Source organism: Jaculus jaculus, chromosome 1, assembly GCF_020740685.1.
Source record: "Jaculus jaculus isolate mJacJac1 chromosome 1, mJacJac1.mat.Y.cur, whole genome shotgun sequence".
NCBI lineage: Eukaryota > Metazoa > Chordata > Mammalia > Rodentia > Dipodidae > Jaculus > Jaculus jaculus.
Window position 1 is genome coordinate 101,360,352 of NC_059102.1, and position 24,805 is coordinate 101,385,156.

Here is a 24,805-nt window from a genome sequence, read left to right on the forward strand (position 1 = left end):
CTTATGAGCCAGGGCTTTGGGCTGCTTGGTAACTGTTTTTAATGGAAGTAGTGTGACTTGCCAAAGTCATCGTGGTAAGTGAAGCAATGACACATACGGGTGCCCCTTGACAGTGAACTCAAGCTTAGGATCCTCTAATGTTTATAACCAAAAAAAGGTGCATATCTATAAGTAGAACCAGAATCTTTGCCCCTAAAAGTCATTTGATAGAGCAGATGACCCCTGGTAAAAACCAGCACCAACCAGAAGGTCAGCCTTTAAATATGAACGCTGAGGCTTCAGCAGAGCTTGTGTGTGTGTGTGTGTGTGTGTGTGTTGCATGCATTCACAGGTATGTATGCATGCATATGTATATATGAAATTCATATTCCTTAAATAACAGTATCAGTTTGTAGCCTTTAATCAGGAAATATTAATATGGGGGCCATGTGCACATATGTATGTGTGTATAAGAAATTCATATTCCTAGCTGGGTGTGGTGGCACACACCTTTAATCCCAGCACTGGGGAGGCAGAGGTAGGATTGCTGTGAGTTCAAGGCCACCCTGAGACTACATAGTGAATTCCAGGTCAGCCTAGGCTAGTCCAAGATCCTACCTCAACAAACCAAAAAGACAAACAAAAAAAAGAAAGAAATTCATATTCCTTAAGAACTGCAAATGGGGAATCAGTTTAGAACCAGAAAATACTAACATGTTACTTGATATTCCTAATGCATCTAGGTCGTGATGAAAGCCAAGTAAAGGATATTAAAAAGTATCTTCAAGCTGTGGGAATGTTTCGAGATTTCAATGACTCTTCTCAAGACCCAGACTTCGCCCAGGTATGACAGCAGTATCCAACAAACATATTTCTTTTTCCCCAATGCTGCAAATTCTTTTGTTTGTGCTTTTTCTTGGAAGGAGGGGATGGGTTATTGCTGTAGAAAATACTTATTGCCATTTCATCTCAGGGAAGCATAGTGATAAAAGACTGAAAAATAGAAAGGGTAAGGAAATTATTAATAGAGCACAATAACTCAACATCTCTACTGGCCTGTCACTGTGAGTTGAGTCCCCCCTTTGCAACCACTGATTCACAGCTTGTACTTGGCACATGGTTGAAAGATGTTCCTGGAGTAGCTGGAGCTATTTCAAAGCTAAGTCCATTATTGTTATAGTCCTGAAAAGAATGAAGGTATGACCACATCAATGGTGCTTATCCCACGACCTGTCTTTATTTTCTGAAAGTGCCCATTGAAGCTGTGCTTTTCTAGACAGCCGGTATTAGAGGGTAAACCCAGACTTGGGACCCAGTTTTCTTATGCCATTGAGAGAAGGAAGTACCCTGAGTCTAAAGCCCATTTTCGATACTGATAACATGTGGCTGCATCCCTGCCAAATCACCTTAGCAGTCATTTCACTAGAAAACCCACCTCAGCCTAAAAACCATGGACAAGCAGCCACTAAGCACCCAGTCCCGTCTCTGAGGCAGCAAGAAGCTCTGTCTGTCCCTCACTCCTTCCGTGCCCATCTTGGTCTTATGAAATTCATGTCTTAAGTGTTAAGATGAACGCTAGCTTCTTTGTTTTAGAATGTGATCATCATTTTCATTGTTTTAATTGCCAAGATGTTTTCCATTTCCTAGTATGGCTGGGCTGCTTCTCTGTGGGTAATGTATGACTTCTGTAATTCCTTTTGGCTTGGATGCACAGGTTGTGGAGTTAGATTTGAAAACTGTTGTGCCTTGCTGCAGTGGACCCAAAAGGCCTCAGGACAAAGTTGCTGTGTCTGAAATGAAAAAGGACTTTGAAAGCTGCCTTGGAGCCAAGGTAGGGCCTCTGGACTCTGCTCTCTGCCCTGTTTCTAAATATCCAGGCTGTCACCCCACTTTGTGATGGATCTTTCTAAAGCCTGGTGCGGAGAGCATTTCTTCTCCATTGTAGAATGCTTCATGAGTCCCCATTAGCTGTGGGCCAAGCACCTTCCCACCTTTAAGCACATTTTAAGCATAACATAACCCACCTTTACGCATATCTACCTTTCATGTGCCCAGCACATTGTTCGCTCTACTCGCCCGCGTGTTTCAGGTCTTTGTACTTTTATTCATGCCCCTGCCTGCGTGCAGTATCTCTTCCCTGCTACCTGCCCTGCTGTCACGTCAGATGCATGAGGCTTGGGTCACATGCCAGCTCCTCTGCAGCATGGCCCTGGCATCTTGCAGCAGAACGTCATATTTCCCTCTCTTGAAACCTCGTGGCACTTGGTCTGAAATTCTTTGGTGGGATTCCATATTACTTAGCTTATATTGTTGGTGCTGTATTTGCATGATTTCACTTACTGAACTGAACTTCTGAGTATAAGATTTGTGTCATTTTGGGACCCATACAGTACCCAATATAATGTGTTGAACACAGATTTTCAGTGAGCATTTCCAAAATTAATGATTATTATGAAAGGTGGATTTTATCCCAGAAACATCATTATGCTGAATGTTCACTTGTATTTTGCATTATTGATCCAGATTAGTTGAATCTGGTAAAGTGCTACCTTTCTGTAAATTTTGTAGTGTCAGAAGAAGCAGTAGTCTCACTCAATCCATGTCTGTTAAACTGTATAGTAATGTCATGGATTAAATTATACACACACACACACACACACACACATTTAAGAAACTATCAGAAATATAAGGAAAAAATATGACAGGGAGGTTTTATTCATATAACATAAATACTTGTGTTTTTCCTTCCCATAGCAAGGATTTAAAGGATTCCAGGTTGCTTCAGACCATCATAATGATCATAAGACATTCATCTATAATGATGGTGAATTCACTCTTACCCATGGCTCCGTGGTAATTGCTGCCATCACCAGCTGCACAAATACCAGCAATCCATCTGTGATGTTGGGAGCAGGTGAGTGCATTGAAGTCCATCCTCATGATCACAGGCATGTGCAGGTGGTAAACACTCCAAACATGCATGGTCCAAGGTCACAATGGTGTCATCTGTGTAGATCCCTGGACCTTCTCTTTGCAGATGCAGACTTACTGGGCATAGAAATATGTGCACAACAAACAATATCCAAAGCAGAATATTTGGGTTTTTTTCTGTTTGTTTCTTTGGTTGGCTTTTTGAGGTAGGGTCTCACTCTAGCCCAGCTGACCTCAATTCACCATGTAGTCTCAGGGTGCCCTCAAACTCACAGCGATCCTCCTACCTCTGCCTTCTGAGTGCTGGGATTAAAGGTATGTGCCATCACGCCCTGCCAGCTTCAAAGTAAAATACTTGAGGTAGGGTTCATACTGTGTGATAGACTTGCCGTTGGGAATTAGCACAGGAAATAAGGAGAAAACAAAGGAAACTGGGTTTCTTCTGAGACTAGAATCTGAGTCTTACTTTAGAAGGAAAATAGACATAGACCCCGCTGTCATGTCACAGACTTTGTTCTCTAATTCCCTGACAGTGGAACTTTGTGCTGTTTTGGTCCATTAGCAGTTGCAGCTGAATCAGGGCACAGGCACTGGATGATAAATCTCCCTGCACCCGGCCTGTTATGCAGCGCAGTGAAGTAGTTAATGTTTACATAAAAGGCTCACTAAGGGCTGGAGAGATGGCTTAGCAGTTAAGCGCTTGCCTGTGAAGCCTAAGGACCCCAGTTCGAGGCTTGATTCCCCAGGACCCACATTAGCCGGATGCACAAGGGGGCGCATGCGTCTGGAGTTCATTTCAAAAACCTTTCTTTTCAAAGTGTTCATCTTTCCCACCCAACCTTTCCTTATCTGGAACAAACCACTTTTCTTGGGGTACATCACCAGCTTGTCTGGAGCTCTTTTCTATTTTTACCCTTGCCCCATCCCTCATTTCTCCCCTGTTCTATTATGATTCCTGTAAGAGCACATGCTTTTCACTTATAGTCACTAAATTTGTCCAGAGTCCAAAGGTCCAGACTTTCAGATCATCTTGAGGATTATCTGTAGTCTAGTTTTACTTATAGGCTGTTCCATGTCAACTAGAATATAATTCATATACTTTTGGAAAGAGCCTTCCAATTGTAATTTTCATCTATATCAAACATAATTAGATCAGTTTTCCCACTGAGAATTAAAACTCATTTTGTAATATATCCCTAAATGGTTTTGGATGTATCTCTTCAAAGGAACAAAAGCAACCCCATCTCTTTCTTCATGTCATTACTCATTTCAAGTTTTCTACATACATGTAAATGTCCCTGAGTAGTGAACTTTTGATTTGTATCAGGGAGGAGATGTGACTGAAAACAAATCAGGTTCTTTCCTGAAGTGTTCTTGGCATCTACCTGGGGCAGACAGGCCCTCACTCTGTCTGTTTACTGTTTCACAGGATTGTTGGCAAAGAAAGCTGTGGATGCTGGCCTGAATGTGAAGCCTTACATCAAAACCAGCCTGTCTCCAGGAAGTGGTGTGGTCACCTACTACCTGCGAGAGAGTGGAGTCATGCCATATCTGTCTCAGCTGGGGTGAGGGAGAATTTTAATGCTTGTGTATCTTGGTCACTGTGTAACAGCTGTGAGTTTGCCTAGTGCTAGCTAACTGTAGCCTTTTATCTGTGGTAGGGAGACTTAGATGCCAGCACCCCTGAGGTTTAGCACCCGCAGGTGCAGAGGTGCTGCTTGGTCATCACACAAGTGTGCCCTCGGAGGTTGGAGCCTGTGCTCACTGTGCTAAACCCAGCGCCTCCTTGTGCCACCAGCCGCCTATGGGAGGAGCCCCTTCCTCCCCGACTCTGCCTTTTGGCATGAAGATACTTATGTACTCTTGCTGAAGACATTCTAATTTATTGCTGTCATGTTCCCATTGCTGGTAGAAATCACCCAACCAAGAGCAGCCTGTGGAGAAAAAAAGAGGTTTATTTTGGCTTACAGGCTCGAGGGGAAGCTCCACGATGGCAGGGGAAAACGATGGCATAGGGTGGACATCACCCCTGGCCCACATAAGGTGGACAACAGGAACAGAAGAGTGTGACAAACACTGGCAAGGGGAAACTGGCTGTTACACCATAAGCCTGCCCCCAACAACACACTCCCTCCAGGAGATGTTAATTCCCAAATCTCCATCAGCTGGGAACCTAGAATTTAGAACACCTAAGTTTATGGGGGGCCACCTGAATCAAACCACTACATTCTGCCCCTGGCCCCTATAAACTGATAATCATACATGATGTAAAATGCAATGCATTCATCCAGCTTTAAAAGTCCCCATAGTTTTTAATCAATTCCACTGATATACATACATCCTCATAGTCTAAGATCTTTTAAGTGAGCCATAATATCAAAAAGTAACCTCAAAATCCCCATAATGGTACAGAATAAACATTCACACTGCAAAAGATGGTATTGAGCACAGTAAAGAAATACTCAAGCAATACATGATTTAAACAGGACATCATCAAACTCTGTAGCTCCAGGTCCAACAACTCTAACCAGAGACATGTCTCCAAGTTCTTTAATTCTAACCAGCAACAAGTCTCTGGAGTTCCAATGCTGTCCTTCCAGCTAGGCTTCTCACAGTCCTGGAAAACTTCATCCAGGGCTGGCAGCTCTCCTTGGCAGCCATCTCATGGTCCCGGCATCTCCACTGGGTCTCCACTGCAACCCACGGTTCATCTTCATGGCCCCACGGGGTCTCCATGCAGGCATCCAGCAAACCTGCTTCACACTGCCCATGGCCATTTCCAAAGCACAAGACCATGTTGCAAACTCAATAACCCTTTCTTTCCTACATTTCTTATACTCCACAATACCAGGTAGAGTACCAGTTTGTTAATCCAGGAGGGGAATAAAGCAGACTTTGAAGAACAGGCACTCCTTGAGCACTCAGGCTCCTTCAAAAGGGCATATATTCTTCCTCTTGCCCTAGGGCAAGTCAGCTGGCCCAATCTCAAAGGTTGTAATCTCAATTGCAGGTGAACAGGCAGCAGTTCACCCAAAGATTTTTCTTGCTGTGCCATATCCACCTGCTCACACCAGTTCATTTCTATGCAAAACAACCCTGCACAACTTCTCAGGACCCAGGCATAACAGCAAGCTTTTCACACAAACTGCTAACCCAGTACAAGCAAAGCTTTTTCTCACCCTCATAAGCCAAACCTCACAGTCCATAGTTTTTACTACATTCAGGTCTTTCAACTCTGACCAGAATAGTCCATCAAGCTGTACTTACAGCACTGCAAGATGTTTCTTAGGCCAAGGTTTCAAATCCTTCCACCTTCCTCTTAAAAATCAGCTCCAAGAAGCCAAAGCCACACAGTCAGGTGTCTAGTAGCAACCCCACTCCTCAGTACTACTTTACTGTTGCAGTCAGGTTCACATTGCTGGTAGAAATCATCCAACCAAGAGCAGCTTGTAGGAAAAAGGTTTATTTTGGCTTATAGGCTCGAGAGGAAGCTCCACGATGGCAGGGGAAAATGATGGCATGAGCAGAGGGTAGACATCACCCTCTGGCCCACATAAGGTGAACAACAGGAACAAGTGGGGAAACTGGCTATAACACCCATAAACCCACCCCCAACAATACACTGCCTCCTGAGGGTGTTAATTCCCAAATCTCCATCAGCTGGGAACCTAGCATTCAGAACACCTAAGTTTATGGGGGACACCTGAATCAAACCATCACATAATTCCTTGTGGCAAATTAGTGATTGTCAAATACAGTTTCTCCAGTTACCATATTATTACTAGTTTGGATGACATCTATTTTTTCCATGTATCTTATAAAATTCAAAAGTTCATAGAAGTACACAATAATAGTAGGGAATGGAGGCTGGAGAGATTGCTCAGTGGTTAATGGCACTTGCTGACAAAGCTTGATGGCCTGGGTTTGATTCTCCAGTAGCCACAGAGACAGATGCACTAAGTCGTGCATGCATCTGGAATTCATTTGCAGTGGCATGAGGTCCTGGCATGCCCACTCTTTTTATTTCCCCTCCCTCCCCCATTGCAAAGAAATGCACAATTTTAAACAAAGTACTAGGGAATGGGGACATTTAATAGCATATTTCATTTCAGCTTTTAAATGTTCTAGATTATTCGATTCATTATAAGTTAAAAATGTGAACAGTATTCTTATTAGGTAAGCTATAACCAAGTGCTTTTAGGAAGAAGAGCTCTGTGGAATGGCGCTGTCCTAAACTTATTCATGTGCTGCCATTCATTTGTGACATGTGGCCTCCAGTAGTTGCTGCCAGCTGAAAGTGACCCTTTCTGTGCCTCCCTTTTGACACCTAGGTTTGATGTGGTAGGCTATGGCTGTATGACCTGCATTGGCAACAGTGGACCCCTGCCTGAGCCCGTGGTAGAAGCCATCACTCAGGTAATGAAAGAAGAGCGTGCTGGTCTCCAGAGAGTCTTTCTGTTGCTATAAGACATAGCGAATGCTGGCAGTTTTAAGACATTTCATGGAATCAGTATATGGTTAAAGGTATGGTCTTCAGAAGTAGAAATACTGGCTATATAACACTGGGTAAGTTAAGTAACTGATTTGTGCCTTAGTTTCCATAACTGTAAGTTGGAGATAAGAGAATTATGATCATAAATGTAAAACATTGCAAAGCCTGGCACCTAGGTAAGTGCTTACGACATGCTGGTTTTGGCTGCAGAGGGCTCTAGAATTGTTTGTTGCTGGTCATTTGGAACTTGATTCAAAGTCAAACACACCTCATTACAAGTGAATCTAAGCTAGATCCTATTGGCTTGATTTTTTAATAAGCATTTATTTATTTGAGAGAGAAAGAGGCAGAGAGAGAGAATGGGCATGGGCATGCCAGGGTCTCTAGCCACTGCAAACGAACTCCAGACACATGCACCACCCTGTGCATCTAGCTTACATGGGTCTTGGGAAATTGAACCTGGGTCCTTAGGCTTCGCAGGCAAGAACCTTAACTGCAAAGCCATCTCTAGCTCATACTTCTGGCTTAATTTTAACCTCCATAATCTACAGCTTTGAAAAATACTATTGAGTCTCTGTGGTTTGCTTTAGACATTTAGACACCACCTTTCAGTCTTTCCCACCTGTTGTTAGATCCCGTCAGCAATAACCGTGATGTAGAATAGGAGAGAACCAGGGTAAGGGTAGCTAAGAGAGCTCACCCACAAGACCACAAGATGTGGAAACAGCTGATCTGACATGAGATGTTCAGGCAGTGTCTTCCCTTTGTGACCTGATTGTTCTCTTACCTTCACAGGGAGACCTCGTAGCTGTTGGAGTACTATCTGGGAACAGGAATTTTGAAGGTCGAGTCCATCCTAACACCCGGGCCAACTATTTAGCATCACCCCCCTTAGTAATAGCCTATGCAATCGCTGGAACCATCAGGATTGACTTTGAAAAAGAGCCACTGGGTAAAATTTTGTTTTTGTAACTATTTTTTTCCACTTAAAAATATTAGTGGAAGAAAGTTGCTACTTTTGTTAATACAAAATGAAGCATAGAGTCTCAAGAAGGAAGATAGTGAGGAAGTCTCTTCACTGTTCTCCAGAACACAACTAACACATAATGGAAGTAAACAAGACTCGTTGGGGGGCTACAGGTGACAAAAGGGAATATAAATTCCCAAAGTATTAGAGCTTTGCTACTTGGCTTCTTCTAAGGTCCCCCTTTCCCACCCTACTGGACTGTGTGATACACGCTTTGTTGGAACACAGTGCAGATATTTCAGCTTTTCAGACCAAGTGCATGAGAGCTGGTACTTCCTCTCCTTGCTTCTGGACTGCAGGCTTGCTGCCCTCCTCAGGCCAGCCTGGGAGATTAGATAATTAAGAAACAATGCCCCTTAAGTTTACCCTAGAAAACCATAACTTTAGAGGTACTGTTGATCTTCATTATTTGCAGTTTCTGCCTACTAAAATATATTTTCACCCTAAATCCGTATTCATAGTGTTTTCAGGTCCTACACAGACAAGCACACAGGGTGCGATGTTGAGCCGCATGAAAAGTGCCGATAAAATGAAACGACACCCTGCTGCCTCATGGCATCTCTTACCCTACAACCTAGGGCTCTAACAGTGTAGCTGGTACCAGATTTTCACATTTTTGTATTTTTTGTGGTGAATTTTGAGTTTAAAATAGCCCTTAAGCACAGCAGTGAAGTTGCATGTGACGGTCTACACAGAAGCCTGTGGTGGTCATGTGTTTACATCAGCTTCCTTCAGACATGAATGCAGAGTGAGAGTGCCCCATTCATGAGACAGCATCATGCAGATGTCTCCAGTGTCCTGGGGGATTGTCTTCACGAGCCTCTGAGGATACTAAAATCTGCCAAGCAGACGACATAGCCTATCTATTACCTATGTCTCCAAATTACCCAATACTGAATACAGTGTTACTATATGAGTATTACTATAAAATATATATATTATAATATATAATACAATTACATATTATATATATTATATAATACTATATAAGTAGTTATATAAATATTGTATCATTGAATAAGGAACAGTGACAAAATATGTAAGTTTAATACAGGTCTTTTTTTTTTTTTCTATTTTCACTCTGCAGTTGAAGTAGCAGATACACAGCTCATAAAGGTGGAGGTCCCAGCTCTATATTAAATTTCTTTAAATAAAAGCACATAAAGCCGGGCGTGGTGGCACACGCCTTTAATCCCAGCACTCGGGAGGCAGAGGTAGGAGGATCACTGTGAGTTCGAGGCCACCCTGAGACAACATAGTGAATTCCAGGTCAGCCTGGGCCAGAGTGAGACTCTACCTCAAAAAAACAAAATCATCATCATAATAATAATAACATAAAAGCACCTAAACTAGTCTTTACAAAAAAAATTTAATATACTTTTTTTGCACATGTGTGGGTTTGGGTGTGCCAGGGCTTCTTGCTGCTGCAAACAAATGCCAGATGTCACTCCACTTTTTACGTGCAGTTTCCATGAGTGGCTAAGCCAGTAGGCTTTGCATGCAAGCATATTTTAACCATTGAGCCATCTTCTCAGCCCTGGAAGAGCACATAAAACAAGGTTATATTTGAAGAGCTGATGAAAAGTCATCCAAAAGCTGTGGGGACCTAACCTTTATTTCTCTTCATGGCGAGGGTTTTGTATTACTAGTTGAGTGTTTGTATAGACTTTATCTAACATAACTCCTAACTGGGCATGATGACTTTTATGCTTTTAATCCTAGCACTCTGGAGGCTGAGATAGGAGGATTACAATGAGTTCTAGGCCAGCCTAGGCTATAGAGTAAGTTTCAGGTTCAACTGGGCTCAACTGAGACTGCTTAAAATGAGAGGAAGGGAAGGAGAGACAGAGAAAATATAATTTTTGAGAGGAAACAAATTCAACTATCTGATAATGAAAATGGAGTTGTTTGATGTTCTTTTTCTCATTAGTGGCATGTTTCCCCCAGGAGTGAATGCACAGGGACGGCAAGTGTTTCTGAAGGATATCTGGCCAACTCGAGATGAGATCCAGGAGGTGGAGCGGCAGTATGTCATCCCCGGGATGTTTAAGGAGGTCTATCAGAAAATTGAGGTGAAGCCCTTCTCTGCCCTGCCGCCCGTTCTGTTCTCAGGCACTGTAAACACCTCTGCTCTGTGTCCTAGCTACAGACCTCGAGGAGCTAGACAGGAGTGTAAACTGCAGAGAGGAGCATTTATTTCTTTAGATAACTAGGGAAAGGTTCTTGGTCGCTTTTCTACTGTGGATCCCATTCTTTTTTAAAAAATATTTATTAATTTGAGAGATAGAGAAAGAGGTTGGGAGGGGGTAGAGAGAGAATGGATACACCAGGGCCTCCAGCCACTGCAAACAAACTCCAGATGCATGTGCTACCTTGGCATCTGTCTTAACGTGGGTACTAAGGAATTGAACCTGGGTCCTTAGGCTTTACAGGCAGGTGCCTTAACTGCTAAGCCATCTCTCCAGCCCGTGTTTAGCCCAATTTTAAGAACATATATCCATTATCTATGATGTATACCAAACATGTGAAATTTAGAATGTTGTACCAAAAAGATAAGTCAGTTTCTATGGTCAGGAATCCAGGTGCAGGCTCTCTGGGTACCTCTGCCTTCACACTGCTCCAATCAATGTCCTTCCCTCTGGGCTGGCATCCACTGAGGCCCACTCCTATGGGGGTTGGGCTGAGGTTCCCAGGAGGCCTCCCACAGCAATGTCTACCTGGGCCTCTTCGCAGTATCAGCATGGTAGATGGTTTCCATGAGAACGAGCAAGAGGGCAATAGTGAGAAGCAGTCTCTACATATCTCAATCATGGGACAAAGTGGCTGGATGTGAGAGAGTCACCTAGGTGTGCCTCCTAGGAAGTAGGATCATTCCTGCCTTTTTAGTAGGTCTTAGGATTCCTACATTAAGTAGCAAGACTTGATTTTAGTATGAAGGAAGCCTTGTGTGTGTCTGTTAAGAATAAAAAGTTTTTATTTTACCTCTTAGTTTGAATGTAAGTTTTCCCTGAAATGGAATATGATTAGGTCTTTCTTTCTTTTATTAAGACTGTAAACAAAAGCTGGAATGCCTTAGCAGCCCCGTCAGACAAGCTGTATTTCTGGAATCCTAAATCTACATACATTAAATCACCACCATTCTTTGAAAACCTGGTATGATATTTTTTTTTACTTTTTTAACAAAACAAGTTACGTAAAAGATTTTTCCCTCATAGCATGCACTGTGTTCTCTCACCACTGGCATGGACTGCTAATTCCATGAAAACCTTGGCATACTCAGGCAGGTAATGCTGGAACGTGTTGTAGGAGGCTGGGAGGCTTGGCTCTAAGGACTGTTTCTCTGGACAGAGGTTCTGTGTGGCTCTGCAAGGCACTCTGGTATGCAAACATCACCTAGATGAGGACCCTGTCAGGCCTGCAGGACTATTCCAGAACATCCCCAGGACCTGCCATCTTTAAGTCTTACACCCCTGATGGTTCATTAGGGAAGGATACAAAAGAAGTCAGCATCTGAAAACTTGTGAGGAGCTGAAGAGAGTGTTATATGTGGTTGTATTCCTGCTGCTTTTGAGGGAATGTGGCCTGTACTTCACTCCTAATTAAGACTAAAATAGTAATGTTTTGAGTGAATGCACTTCACTTGCATCTTTGCTATAAACCAGGAAACTAGAATTTTCCATGGATAGATATAGAGCTGTCAGTGTGGTTCAACTACTGTTGTGGTCAGCTGGTTACCTGTTTGAGAAACTTGGGAAACTACTGACTAATTGTATGTTTTGCTAGACCCTGGATCTCCAGCCCCCACAATCTATAGTGGATGCCTATGTGCTATTAAATTTGGGAGACTCGGTAACAACTGACCATATCTCCCCAGCTGGAAATATTGCCAGAAACAGCCCTGCTGCTCGCTACTTAACTAACAGAGGGTAAGTGTGAGTGAGGTGGGGTGGGAGAGGCGAAAAGCACAGGTGGAGTAAAGGAGTGCGGAGGGTGAATGAAGCTAGGTCTCTGTTTCACGTGGTCTCAATCAGACTGGTTTTTCACTGACCGCGAGTATGGGAAAGCCAGTTGATTTTCCTGTTTTGTTACTTGGTAGCTCCACAAGAGCTCTTGAGTGGCAGCAGAGAGAAAGGGAAAGTAACTCTTGGGCAGGTGTATGCCTTAGACTCAGGTGTCTTCCCTCCTCCCAGCTTGTGGCACAGCCTTGAGGTTCAACAGTGACATAACCAGAAACACACTGCTTGTGCCCTGGTGGAGAAACTTGATCTTTACAGAGAACTGCTTAAGGAATTTGCAGCTCACTCACCCCTTCATATGTCCCTCAGATATGACAGCATTCAGAATGACAGCATCCTCTTCTGTCATGTAAATACTGACATTAATTTGGTTTAGTGCTATAATTTTTATCTTCTGAAAGTTGTAAACTATGTAAACTTCTGAAAGTTGCTTCTTTTTTGTATTGAGTTCCTGATTACTTAAGAGATTTGGGAACCCTAACCCCTAAGACATCTCTCCAGCCCCTGTTTTGTTTTCAGTTTAGCTTCTTACCTTATATATAGCTGTACAAGCTACCTGAGGAGTTAGTAGGATAAAGACTCCTTGTAGAGCTCCTTCTGATTTTCTGTCCAGATTGGGAAGACACTAAATTGACGCAGGAGCTTAACTTCTGCCTTTCTGCCCAGTGCAGCCCGCTTCTGACTTCCCTCAGCTGGAGCTTTGAGAATAGCTGCCCTGCCTTGGAGAACAGTTCTTGGAAGTTTAGTGAAATAGCTATGTTTATGGCATTCTTCTCTGGGTGTAAGCTAAGTTTAATCCGTGCTCACTTCCCTAAACTATCTCCTTTCTTGTTCTGGTCGTTAGCCTAACTCCACGAGATTTCAATTCTTACGGCTCCCGCCGAGGAAACGATGCCATTATGGCACGGGGGACCTTTGCCAACATTCGCTTGTTGAACAAATTTTTGAACAAGCAGGCTCCACAGACTATACATCTTCCTTCTGGAGAAATTGTGAGTATTTTCCCTTCTTCCTTCAAAAAGCAGTAGTTTTTAGGCTCTGGGGGATTGACCGTTTTCTCAGTGACTTTCCTTCGACTCTGCTTTTCCTTTGCAGCTGCATTCTTCTTCTGGCTTCCTATATTCCTCTGGCCAGGTGCCCTTATGTTGTCGCTGGTAGAATTTAAAACCTCTTCTTGCTTAGAGAGCCTACACCAGGGTTGGGAAGATAGCTCAGTGGGTAAGAGCACTTATCTTGCAAGCATGAAACCCTGGATGGACCGAGCTTATTCCCAGCACTGCATACAGAGCTGGGTGTGGCCACGCAGGCCTGCAACGTCAGAGACACATAGGAGTGTCACTGGGGCTCACTGCTGAGCCAGTCTACAAAAGAGCTGGCAGCTGTGTGCTCAGTGAGAAACTTTCTCAGGAAACAAAGTAGATGACCAGTTAGGGGAGGACATCGATGTTCTGCTCCATCTTCACACACAAACACATATGTATACATGCCACATACACTATACAACACAAACACACACACACACATGCATGCTAAGAAAATAAAAAGATTCTACACCATGGCTTAACTAATTTCTTATTCTTTGGGAATTGAGCTTAAATAGACTTTGAATGAAATGTTGGTCTGTTTTAAAGTATTTGAAGAGGAAATTGTGGATTAGAGGCTGTTTATCAAGAAGTATATACTTATAGTCTTATTAGTGTTTGATTTAATTCACCGCACCCGCTAGGAAAACAAGGAATAATACAGGAGTCCTTTGATGCCTGCTTGAGTGCTGAGGGCAACTGTTTGAAGCTGGTATATGTCCGGGGCTGTTTGTTTTTAAGCGTGGGGTGTGAGAGGTGGGGAAGCCCATACGTAAACACACAAGCCTGGGCGTAGGTCTCAGCTCCTCACACTGTGCTTGGCCACTTATTTCTTTCTCTAGGCTTCATTTTCTCTTTCAGTCCATGAGGTAAAAATAACACCTGGCTTACACAGTTCTGCCACTTAAAACAGAATGACCTGTAAAATCCTGTATGATGCCTGCCACGTGGCATGGGTCCCCAAGAAATTTTGTGAAACTTCCTGCAAATAGCCTTGCAAATTAAGCAAAAATAATGGTAGCTAACATTTCGGTGTACCTTGCTCCACTCCAGGCACAATTACAAGCTCTTTGCATATGTTCATTTATTTAATACTAGTAATAGTGCTTTGAGGTAGACACCATAATTATCTGTGTTTCAGTTGAGAATGTAAGGTAGAGAATAGAAAGGTCATGTGACCCCTCAGCTCACACATTGGGAAAGCTGAGATTAAACCCCCAAACCTAGCCCTGAAGTTTGTGCCCTTTGCCACCCTGCATGTTGCCTCACTCAGAATAGACTATTTTTGTAAAGCAAACTATATTGGTTCCTTGTAAGGATCTAACCCAGTAGATGAATAATAAATGCTTATATGAAATAGGGATCACTTAATATGAAATACTCAAGAGACCATAGGAAAGACAAGGGTGTACGCTAAAGGGAGGGCCCAGGCAGCTGCACCGAAGTGACACATTTTTATAAGTCCTGCTATGATAGAACATGTGTAGTCAAGCTGATGTGGTGGCACATGCTTTTAATCCCAGCACTTGGGTGGCAGAGGTAGGAGGATCACCGTGAGTTTGAGGACACCCTGAGACTACCTAGTGAATTCTAGGTCAGCCTAGGGTAGAATGAGACCCTACCGCGGAAAACAAAAAAGAAAATATGTGCCTCGCCTTAATTAAATGAGGAATTTAGACTCAGGGATGCACGGGTGATGGGACCAAGATTTGGACTTGAAAGATGGGCCTAGACAAAGACTGGGAAGGGAGGAGCAGGATAGGACATTGTGAAGATTAGAAGAAAACTTTCAAAATACTTTAAAACAGACCGACATTTCATTCAAAGTCTATTTAAGCTCAATTCCCAAAGAATAAGAAATTAGTTAAGCCATGGTGTAGAATCATCTCGTCAGAGGTGACTCAATTTTGCCATTGCTTCAAAATAACAATCACAAGCCAAGAGCTTTAAAAGAAGTCCCTCAAAAGTTTCGCAGGAAAGATAGATTAGTTTTGAAAATCTCCACGCATATAGAACAGAACAACACAGGGAACTTTCAAGAGAACATGTAAGAAGACAATTAAGGACAGAACACAGGTGGCTCAGTATCTGACTAATGAGAGGGACTAAAGGAAAACAGACACAGAGCAGGAAGGAAGTGATTAGAGAAATAGCACAAGGAGTACGTGTCCACGGCTGAAGGAGCTGAGAATCCACGTTGAAGAGACACACGTCATTGTGGAATTACAACAGCAGAGGTTAGGAAAGGATGTAGAAAGTTCCAGCAAGGGAAAACCCGCTTACATACAGTGGCAGAGGATCAGAAATTTTCCAGGCTTCCTAACAGCAGCACTGGAAACTTAGAGAGAGGAGGATGACCACTCCCAGGCAGTGCTCTTTGTTTTGAATGCTCAAGTATCAAAGACTTCGAGGACATCCATGGATCCTTCTTAGGAAGCCCCTTGGTGACCGCGATCCACAAAAAGGAGGAAGTTAACCAAAAAGGGAAAATATGTGTGATCTAGGAAAGGAGACTGAAAGGAACCCCCCAGCATGGCCACCTTACCTTTTGAACTGATGTGCTTTAACTAGCTAGCCCTTGTGCCCTAAGAACTCTGTCTCTACATCCCTAGCATGGGGTTACGGGCACACTCCACCGCACCACACCCTCGGCTCCTCGTGCTTGTGTGGCGCGCACTCTAATCTCAGTGAGTAAAGCGTGTGTTGCAGCCAGGTTCACGTTGCTGGTAGAAATCACCCAGCCAAGAGCAGCTTGTGGGGGAAAAAGTTTGTTTTGGCTTATAGGCTCAAGGGGAAGCACCACAATGGCAGGGGAAAATGATGGCATGAGCAGAGAGTGGACATCACCCCCTGGCCAACATAAGGTGGACCATAGCAACAGGAGAGTGTGCCAAACACTGGCAAAGGGAAACTGGCTATAACACCCATAAGCCCGCCCCCAACTGCTTCCAGAAGGCATTAACTCCTAAATCTCCATCAGCTGGGAACCTAGCATTTACAACACCTAAGTTTATGGGAGACACCTGAATCAAACCACCACAGTGAGTAAGTGATTCTCCTTTAAGAGACATTGCTTTCCGACTCACTTTGCTAAGGAAAATAGTTTCCTTACTCAGTCACCAACGATCATATCAAATTTGTGTGAATTCTCAATCTAGCAGAATATTCATATTACTATGATAAGTCTACTTCTGTAGCGTGTTTCTCATGTTAAAATATTAGCTGAGGGGCTGGGAAATGAGTAGTCAGCAGGTAAGAGTGCTGGCATGAATACCTGAGAGCATCTGAGACAGCCTGGATTTGACGCTCGGCACGCTACAGAAAGCTTGGTGTGGCCACAGTAACTACGTGTAAGTGGGAGGATGGAGACCAGAGAATCACTGGGGTGCTCTGGTGAGCCATTCTGACTGAAAACAGCAGCTCCAGATTCAGTGAGAAACCCTGTCTCAACAAAAGTTAAGACTGATGGGGACACCCTGTGTTCCCCTCTGTCCTCTGCAGGCATTGCATGGGGTGCATGCATCAGTACACCCATGTGCACACACACACACACACACACACACACAAATTAGGGGATTTCACTTTTTCTGACCATTATTGGGTCTTGCTTCTATTCATGCTGCTGTTACCTCCTCCCTTGGCCTGTATGTAGCAAGGACAAGACTTTGTGTTTTATATAATACCAGTCAGTACACATTGCCTGTGTTCTGTGGGGTGGAGGGGGTGATTTTTTTTTTCTTGTAACCAGTTATTTCTGAGTCTCAGATATTGAGCTTAGGAGGATTCTGTTTTCCAAATCCCAAAATAGTTTAGTAAACATCTAGTTTCCTTTTTTCCTCCCAATACCCTAGGATTTGAATATTTTTATAAAATTGGACAGTAGTTGGGTTCTGCATTGACTCAGCTGTCTACAGACCTGCTAACCCTGCACTTTTTCCAGGGTCCAATGTCCAGTCTGCCTTTCCGGCATCTGTTCAGCCTTCCTTTTCTCTTCTCCAGCTTGATGTGTTTGATGCTGCTGAGCGGTACCAGCAGGCTGGCCTTCCCCTGATTGTTCTGGCTGGCAAAGAGTATGGCTCCGGCAGCTCCCGAGACTGGGCGGCCAAGGGCCCTTTCCTACTGGTGAGTGTGGAGCAGAGACCTCCCAGCTGGTGGGCACCCAGGAGTAAATTCGGTTGTTCTGCTCTCCAAGATATCCTGAAAGAGCTCCCTCAGTCCCTGCTTGCGGGCAGATCTGTATTTATTACACTCCGCCAAGGGCAACATAGTAGAGGTGAAGGGGTTCCCTTGGATCAGTCACACACCATAGGCTTTGGGGGCTTCTGTATTTTCCATTTGGAGGAAGGCCTGTGGAATCTCAAGTTGGGCAGTTTCAGTGCTGCACTGCCCAGCCGAGCACACTGCCACCCCATAGAGGGACAGGAAGCTGTGGCCTTACCCTGCGGCACAGCCAGTGACAGAGCTCAGGCCACTGTTTGCTTCCCCCACAGCAAACACATACATCTCTGTAAGCTCTCTCCTGTCCCAAAGAATCCTCTGGGGCAGTGGTACTCAACTTGAGAAACATTTGTAGGATGTTTTCTTAAAGACCTTTTTTCTTGGTCTCCCCAAAGAATCTACTCTAATTGGTGATTTTTATATGTAATTCTGTTTGAGAACCACTACCTAATAGTCAAAGTTCTCAGAACTTTTTTTTAAATTTTTTTTTTTTGTGTGTATTTATTTGAAAGTGACAGACAGAGAGAGAGAAAGAGGCAGATAGAGAGAGAGACAGAATGGGCACGCCAGGGCCTCCGGCCACTGCAAATGAACTCCTGACGGGTGCGCCCCCTTGTGCATCTGGCTAACGTGGGTCCTGGAGAATCAAGCCTTGATCCGGGATCCTTAGGCTTCACAGGCAAGCGCTTAAAACCGCTAAGCCATCTCTGTAGCCCTAGTTCTCAGAATTTATAAAACTCACTGTCCCCCTGCCATCTCACACTGCCTATAGCAAATCTTGGTGTTATCCAAGAATATATGTCTCAATAAGCTCCCAAGAGGAGTCTGGTGCCGTGTCTCAAAAGTATGCCCCAAATTAGCTAGTAATAACTAATGGGGAAGCCCCATTAATAAGGTAGTCTGCTTCATTGGTTCTGTGGTATAGTACTAATTATCTACACTAACAGTAAATACCCTTTATGGGGAGCATGAACACTATTCAGTGCAGTTTGATCCTTGAAAGAAGAAGTATTAAAACAGTGCACAGTCACTGTAGCATGTGCTGAAAGCTACTCTCTAGATTATACCTTTTTGCTGCTTAATGTACCTATAAAATAAGGGAAAATGTAAGAGAAACATAAGGAAAACAAAATAACTTTATGTTTTGTTATGTTGAGGGTATAGATTCCAGATACAGTGGCAGTTTGTTAAGGGATCTTAACAAACTTCAGTGGGTGGTTAGACCACATGAAAATAAAGGGGGCAGTAATAGCATCTGTAATGTCACACAGTGGTGGAGGGTAGGAGAGAACCCACCGTTCTGCTTACATAGTGTTGGTGCATTATAGGCAGTCAGGTAGGACTCACAAGGTTATTTATAGCTATGCAGTAATATCTTAAAGACTAAAAGATCCTTAGAATTAAGCTATGAAAACTGTCTTAAGAACTAGCATTTTGTAAAGTTTCTGTGTACCCGAAGCAAAAGGTTGACAATGTGTCCAAACTCTTGGCTCATCAGGGCATCAAAGCTGTACTGGCGGAGAGCTACGAGCGCATCCACCGCAGTAACCTTGTCGGAATGGGAGTGATTCCCCTCGAGTACCTCCCTGGGGAGAGCGCAGACTCCCTGGGACTCACAGGGCGGGAACGGTACACCATCAGCATTCCTGAAGACCTCAGACCGCGCATGAACGTTCAGGTCAAGGTGAGCAAAAGCTCCTCCATGCAGAGTCCGTTGTAATCATCTCCCTGGAAGGAAATTAGTGGGAAGAGAATTTCAGAGGGAAAATCACACAGTAGAACCGCATTAGACTTGGAGTCCTACTGGCACCTTCCCCACTTGCCTGAACAACTTGACACAGTTGATACCTGTTGGCGTAGTGGGTATTTCTCTTCATTCATTGTGTCCATCAGCTCCAGTCTTAGCTCCCATCCCTAGCCAGCCCCAGTCTCTATTCTTTCAGTCCCACTCACCCCACAGAATAGTGATGAAAGTTGGAGGATGACATTTTACATTATCTAAACAACTTTTTTGTTATGAAAATGTGACCACCATACACATTCACCCTCTCTTTGAGCCTCACCCCAGGCCCAGGCTTTACTTAGCCAAGGGTGATAAAGACCCATCCACAGAAGAAGCCCGGGTGACTTGGTGTGCAGCAGAGGCAGGGCTGAGCTCCATGTTGCAGGGTGAGCAGCCGGGCCCTCTGCCTGAAAGGCAGCCACCCAGAGGCCTGTGCCCGGAAAGCTTACAAAAGCCACCCAGCCTCACTAGTGAGTGACTGTTGCCTTATGAGGCCGTTTTTCATGCTCAGGTGCCTCCCAGCTACATCATTTATATTCAGCAGTGTTTTTTCAGAATGGGTAAATGAGTCTGTCAGAGGTCTTGTTGAAAAGCGGGTTCTCATTAGGCAGGGCTGGGCCAGAGCCAGAGACCACCAGCTCCACGTACTGCCGGCATGCTGGCGTGCGCACCGCACTTGGCGTGGCCGGCTGGAGGCAGGATGGCGTCTCCCTGAGACGGGAGGCGGCTCTCACCCCTTCTCTGCTTCTTTGCCATGGCAGCTGGATACTGGGAAGACCTTCCAGGCTGTGATGAGGTTCGACACTGACGTGGAGCTCACTTACTTCCACAATGGAGGCATCCTCAACTACATGATCCGCAAGATGGCCCAGTAGGCCCTGTTTCCTCGGCGACCTGCCCTTGCTTCTGCACCCATGAGGCACCCAAGTCCCAGCCAGCCATGGACTGGGGAGCAGCCTCCCCTACCTCCATTTGGGTGTTGCCTTGAAGACAGCAAGTGGGCGCTGCAGTTTGAATGCCATTGCTAGAAGCACAGAGCCAGAAGTTTCTACATTCTCTATTTTTGTTAATCTTCTTATCCTTTTGTATAATTTTGATAGAACCATGGAAAAATCATTAGTACCAGAACTAGTTTTTCTTTAAAGTTACTGACCATAGGACATTGATTTTTAATGCACCCCTAATTACTAATTTTTAGTTGAACACTAGCAAGTATTCTCAGAAGTGTCTCCATCCTTCTGACTTCCTCACTGTTTCCTCTGTTCAGTGAGACCCTCCCATCAGGGGCCCCGGCCTCTGCATGTTACCCCAGTGTTAACTGATGTGGATAGGTAAGAACTTTTTTACACTTCACATCATAGTAGTGAGCAAGCAAAACACCTGTGGATAAGTCAGACATTGGAGTTTTATAATTATGAACTTTTTGATAGATCAACATGAGAAAGAGAGATTTTTCTTTTACTATCCTCAGCCCACAGGATTTCTAGTTTGAATACTATTAAATATATGTTCATGGAAAATGTGTTGGCTTTGGAATTAAGTTTTGCTGGGAATGTGGTCATGGCTTTGTGATACCAGGAGGAATACCATCCTGAAGCCTGGAAGATCTTCATGTTCTCTGGTTTTTCCAACTAACCCTACACTGGACTGGTATAGAGGGCATGTTGAGGAAGCACTGTATTACTGCCTGTTTGCGAGCGGCAGGGAAGGAGGTAAAGTGGCTTGGTAGCAGTAGCAAAGATGTTAGTATGGTGAGCCAGTCATAGCTTTTTAGTGGCCACAAGTCTCTTCATTTTCATGACTGAAGTTTCAGGGCATACCTTCATCTGTTCAGGCTGTTCTAACAAAATGTCACAGAATGTATGAATGGTGTATTTTGTATTCTCACAGTTCTGGGGCCTGTAAGTCCAAGGCCAAGTTCTAGCTGCGTCAGTCTCTGCTGAGCACACTCTTTTTGGCTTGTAGATGGCCTTTCCTTGGTATATGCTTCAGAAGAGAAAGAATTGGCTTCCTGGTCTCTTTTCATATAAGAACACTAATTATACAGAATATAGGGCCCTATCCTCATAACCTCATTTTAGAGTACCTAATCACCAGGCTACTTTTAGGGTTAGGGTTTCAACATAGGAACTTTGGGAAAGCAGACACTCTCAGTCCCTAACTGGACATCTTACAGTTTAAATCCTTATAATAATTACTTTTGTCATTCAGTTTTTAATACAAAGGTTAGCAATACATTGAAACGGGCAAAGTATTATTAGTTCCACTATACATGTTAGGATAAACAACAGATCATGAGGCCTGGTATGTAGCTCAGGGGTTGCCCAGCTTGCTCACGTCCCTGCGTGTTCCCCAGCAGTACCACAAGGTAACAAAGTAACGCATTTTAAGTCCAGAAAAGATTTTTCCAGGTCTTAACCACTTGTAAGTCATGAATTCCCTCTGAGTTTATTCCCTGTGGGAGCTAGCCAGCTGCCCCTTTTCTTGAGTGCTCCTGCCATGGGGCCTGATTCCGTCAGAGCTATATAAGAACTAGAAAACTAAGGATAGGACCATACGTAGTCTACCTTGGCTCAGCCCAGATAGTGCTTTTGTTATGGATTAAAATGTAATGTGAGGGAGGCTTTGTTTTCTATCTTCAACTTTTTTATTGAGAAGTAAAAATTGTATTACTGTGAACAACTTGATTTTGAAATATGTAAACACTGTTGAGTATCTAAATTCAGCTAACATGTATTACCTCACATAATTGTTTTTGTCATGAGATAACTGTTAGTGACTGTTAAAAATATACTTTCAAAAGATCGTAATATATTGCTATTAATTGTAATCATCATGTTGTACAAAAGAGCTCTTAAACTGATTCCTCCCCAAAGAAATTTCATATCCTTTCACGTTTTGATTTTTGAGTTTTGATTTTGAGTATTTTCTCCAGTTCCATAGGTTCACTCCTGTTCCTTGGCTACAGATATTAATTTTGATGCAACCATTTTACCCATTTTTATTTTTGTTGCTTGTACTTTGTCTGTGTGGGGTTCATGTTAAAAACAATCATGCCAAGTGTGGTGGTACACACCTATAATTCCGGCACATGGGAGGCAGAGATAGAAGGATGGCTGTGAGTTTGCGGCCAGCCTGAGACACCATAGTGAAGCCCAAGTCAGCCTTAGCTAGAGCAAGACCCTACTTCTGGGGAGAAAAAAAAATCCCATGTGAGTTCAAGGCCACCCTGACACTACATAGTGAATTCCAGGTCAGCCTGAGCCAGAGTGAGACCCTACCTCGAAAAAAAATGAAATCCCATAAGCTTCTTTATTCCTTTTCTTTTTCTCCTTACAAACTTTCAAATAGCCTGCTTTTTAATGCACTGGTTTTTCTTTTGTTTATCATGCTGTTGACACTGTGTTACATTCTTTTTTTCACTGATTGTATTTTCCTGTACTAGAATTTGATTTTTTTGAGTTCTCAATTTGGGCATTGTTTTTCAATCTCATCGAATTATTTTTCTCTTGGTATCTTAATCTATCTTTCTATCATTCATCCTTTTTAAAATATTTATTTTCAAGCCAAGAGAGAAGAAAGACAGAGGATGGACATACCAGGGCCTCCACCCACTGCAAACGAATGTGCCGCTTTGTGCATCTGGCTTTATGTAGACACTGGGGAATTAAACCTACATTGTTAGGCTTTGTAGGCAAGTGCCTTAACCACTGAGCCATCTCTCTACCCTGTTTTAAGCTTTCTTAAGCCAACTATTTTAAACTCTTTGTCATGAGATTATAAATCTCCATTTCATTGATATCAGTGACTGATGCTTTATTTCATCCCTTTAATGGGATCCTATTTCTCTAATTGTTCTTTATTCAAAATAATATTTATTTGCATGTGCTTTTGTGTGACAGAAAGAAAGAAAGAAATAGAATGAGTGAGTGCACCAGGACCTCTTGGCACTTGGTACCATGGTTAGCAGACAAGGTGGGCTGGGCTATAGTGTGGCTTCACTAGGGTTTGCCTGTGTCCTGTGCCCACAGTGGGTAACAGTGCCTGAGTGAGTCTTGGACCTGTAACTTCAAGGAAGTGCCTGGGCCCTTGATCCATAGGGGCTCATCTGGTACAGAGCAAACATGACTGGGCTTAGATGCTGGGTCCATAGGTTCCTTGGACCAGGAGGCATATAATGTGGGTCCTCGGGCTCAGGGTAGACCATGTGATTGTGGGTACTGCCCTAGTACCTGAAGCTGCCAGGGTGGGCCTAGAAGTTGGGCCCATGGGGACTGCTCTAGCCCGGGATCCCAGGGCAGCGCTAGAATTCGGTTTCATGGCAGCTTCCACACTTGTCAGTAAGGTCTGGCTCTTGGGTCTGCTGAAGCAGAGAGGCTTAGAGGTCAGTCTGGTACTGAGCACACCTGGAGCCCGTATGTGCAAGGTCTAGCCCCATGAGTAGCACTTTACAGGCTGGTCTAGTGCTAAGACAAGGCCTAAAGCCTGGGGCCATGGTGGACTATCTGTTCAGGTCCAGCCTGGTCCTCAGAAGCCCTGTGATCTAATGTTGTTTCTACCTCTTGCCAGATGAGGGGTGAAAGCAGGTTTCATAGCATCCTGCCTCTGAGGTCTTGGGAATCCAGTTTGTGTTTACAAATAAAATTACAAGCAATCTCATGACATACAAAAAAAAGGCTGCGAAGAGCAAGTTAGTGTCAGTCTTGATATAAAACAAGTAAGAAAGGCCAAGAACCAGCTCACTATTCCTTGGCTCTCTGTGACTAAGCATCTGGCTGTAAAGCTTTCTCCATTCAATTGTTCCTATTGTCTGAATGTGTGTATCCCTCCAAAATCTGTGTGCCAAAATCCTAGTATCCAGAATAATAAGAAGTGGGGCCTTTGGAAAATGATTTGGTGATGGAGCCAGAGCTCTCGTGAATTCAACTGGTACCCTTTTCAAAGAAGCCCCAAACCTTCTCCTCTTCCACTGTAAGAAGACATAGCAAGAGGGACCCGACCCATCAGTGAAATAGGCGCTAAGTCTTTCAGTATCTTGATCTTGGCCTCCAAAAAATTCTGTTGTTAAGCTACTGAGTCAGTAGGATTTTGTTGTAGCAGCCTGAGCAGTCTAAGAACATGGTTATGAGGGAATGAGTTCTTGAAGCTGTGACTTCTGGAATGAGGTCCTTTACTTCTGGACTACCCTCCTCTACCTGCAAATATATCCCCTGCTACAGTATTCTTGGCCAGTGTCCTACGCTGGAGCATAATAAAACTGAACAACCTTTTAACCTG

The 24,805-nt window shown here is 43.8% G+C and overlaps 1 protein-coding gene across 1 annotated transcript in view; it reads left to right on the plus strand.

The window, feature by feature from the left end:
* Aco1 (aconitase 1) overlaps positions 1 to 22,422 on the plus strand; it is a 58,669-nt gene extending 36,247 nt beyond the window's left edge. Inside the window, exons 9-21 of the mRNA XM_045153230.1 lie at positions 723 to 823; positions 1,694 to 1,810; positions 2,734 to 2,893; positions 4,340 to 4,475; positions 7,242 to 7,326; positions 8,198 to 8,354; positions 10,377 to 10,501; positions 11,478 to 11,582; positions 12,213 to 12,355; positions 13,290 to 13,437; positions 17,527 to 17,649; positions 19,244 to 19,429; positions 20,290 to 22,422. Of these exons, the coding sequence (XP_045009165.1) occupies positions 723 to 823; positions 1,694 to 1,810; positions 2,734 to 2,893; positions 4,340 to 4,475; positions 7,242 to 7,326; positions 8,198 to 8,354; positions 10,377 to 10,501; positions 11,478 to 11,582; positions 12,213 to 12,355; positions 13,290 to 13,437; positions 17,527 to 17,649; positions 19,244 to 19,429; positions 20,290 to 20,403 (1,700 nt within the window). The 3' untranslated portion in view covers positions 20,404 to 22,422. The remainder of the gene's footprint in view (positions 1 to 722; positions 824 to 1,693; positions 1,811 to 2,733; positions 2,894 to 4,339; positions 4,476 to 7,241; positions 7,327 to 8,197; positions 8,355 to 10,376; positions 10,502 to 11,477; positions 11,583 to 12,212; positions 12,356 to 13,289; positions 13,438 to 17,526; positions 17,650 to 19,243; positions 19,430 to 20,289) is intronic.
* The last annotated feature ends 2,383 nt before the right edge of the window (positions 22,423 to 24,805 follow it).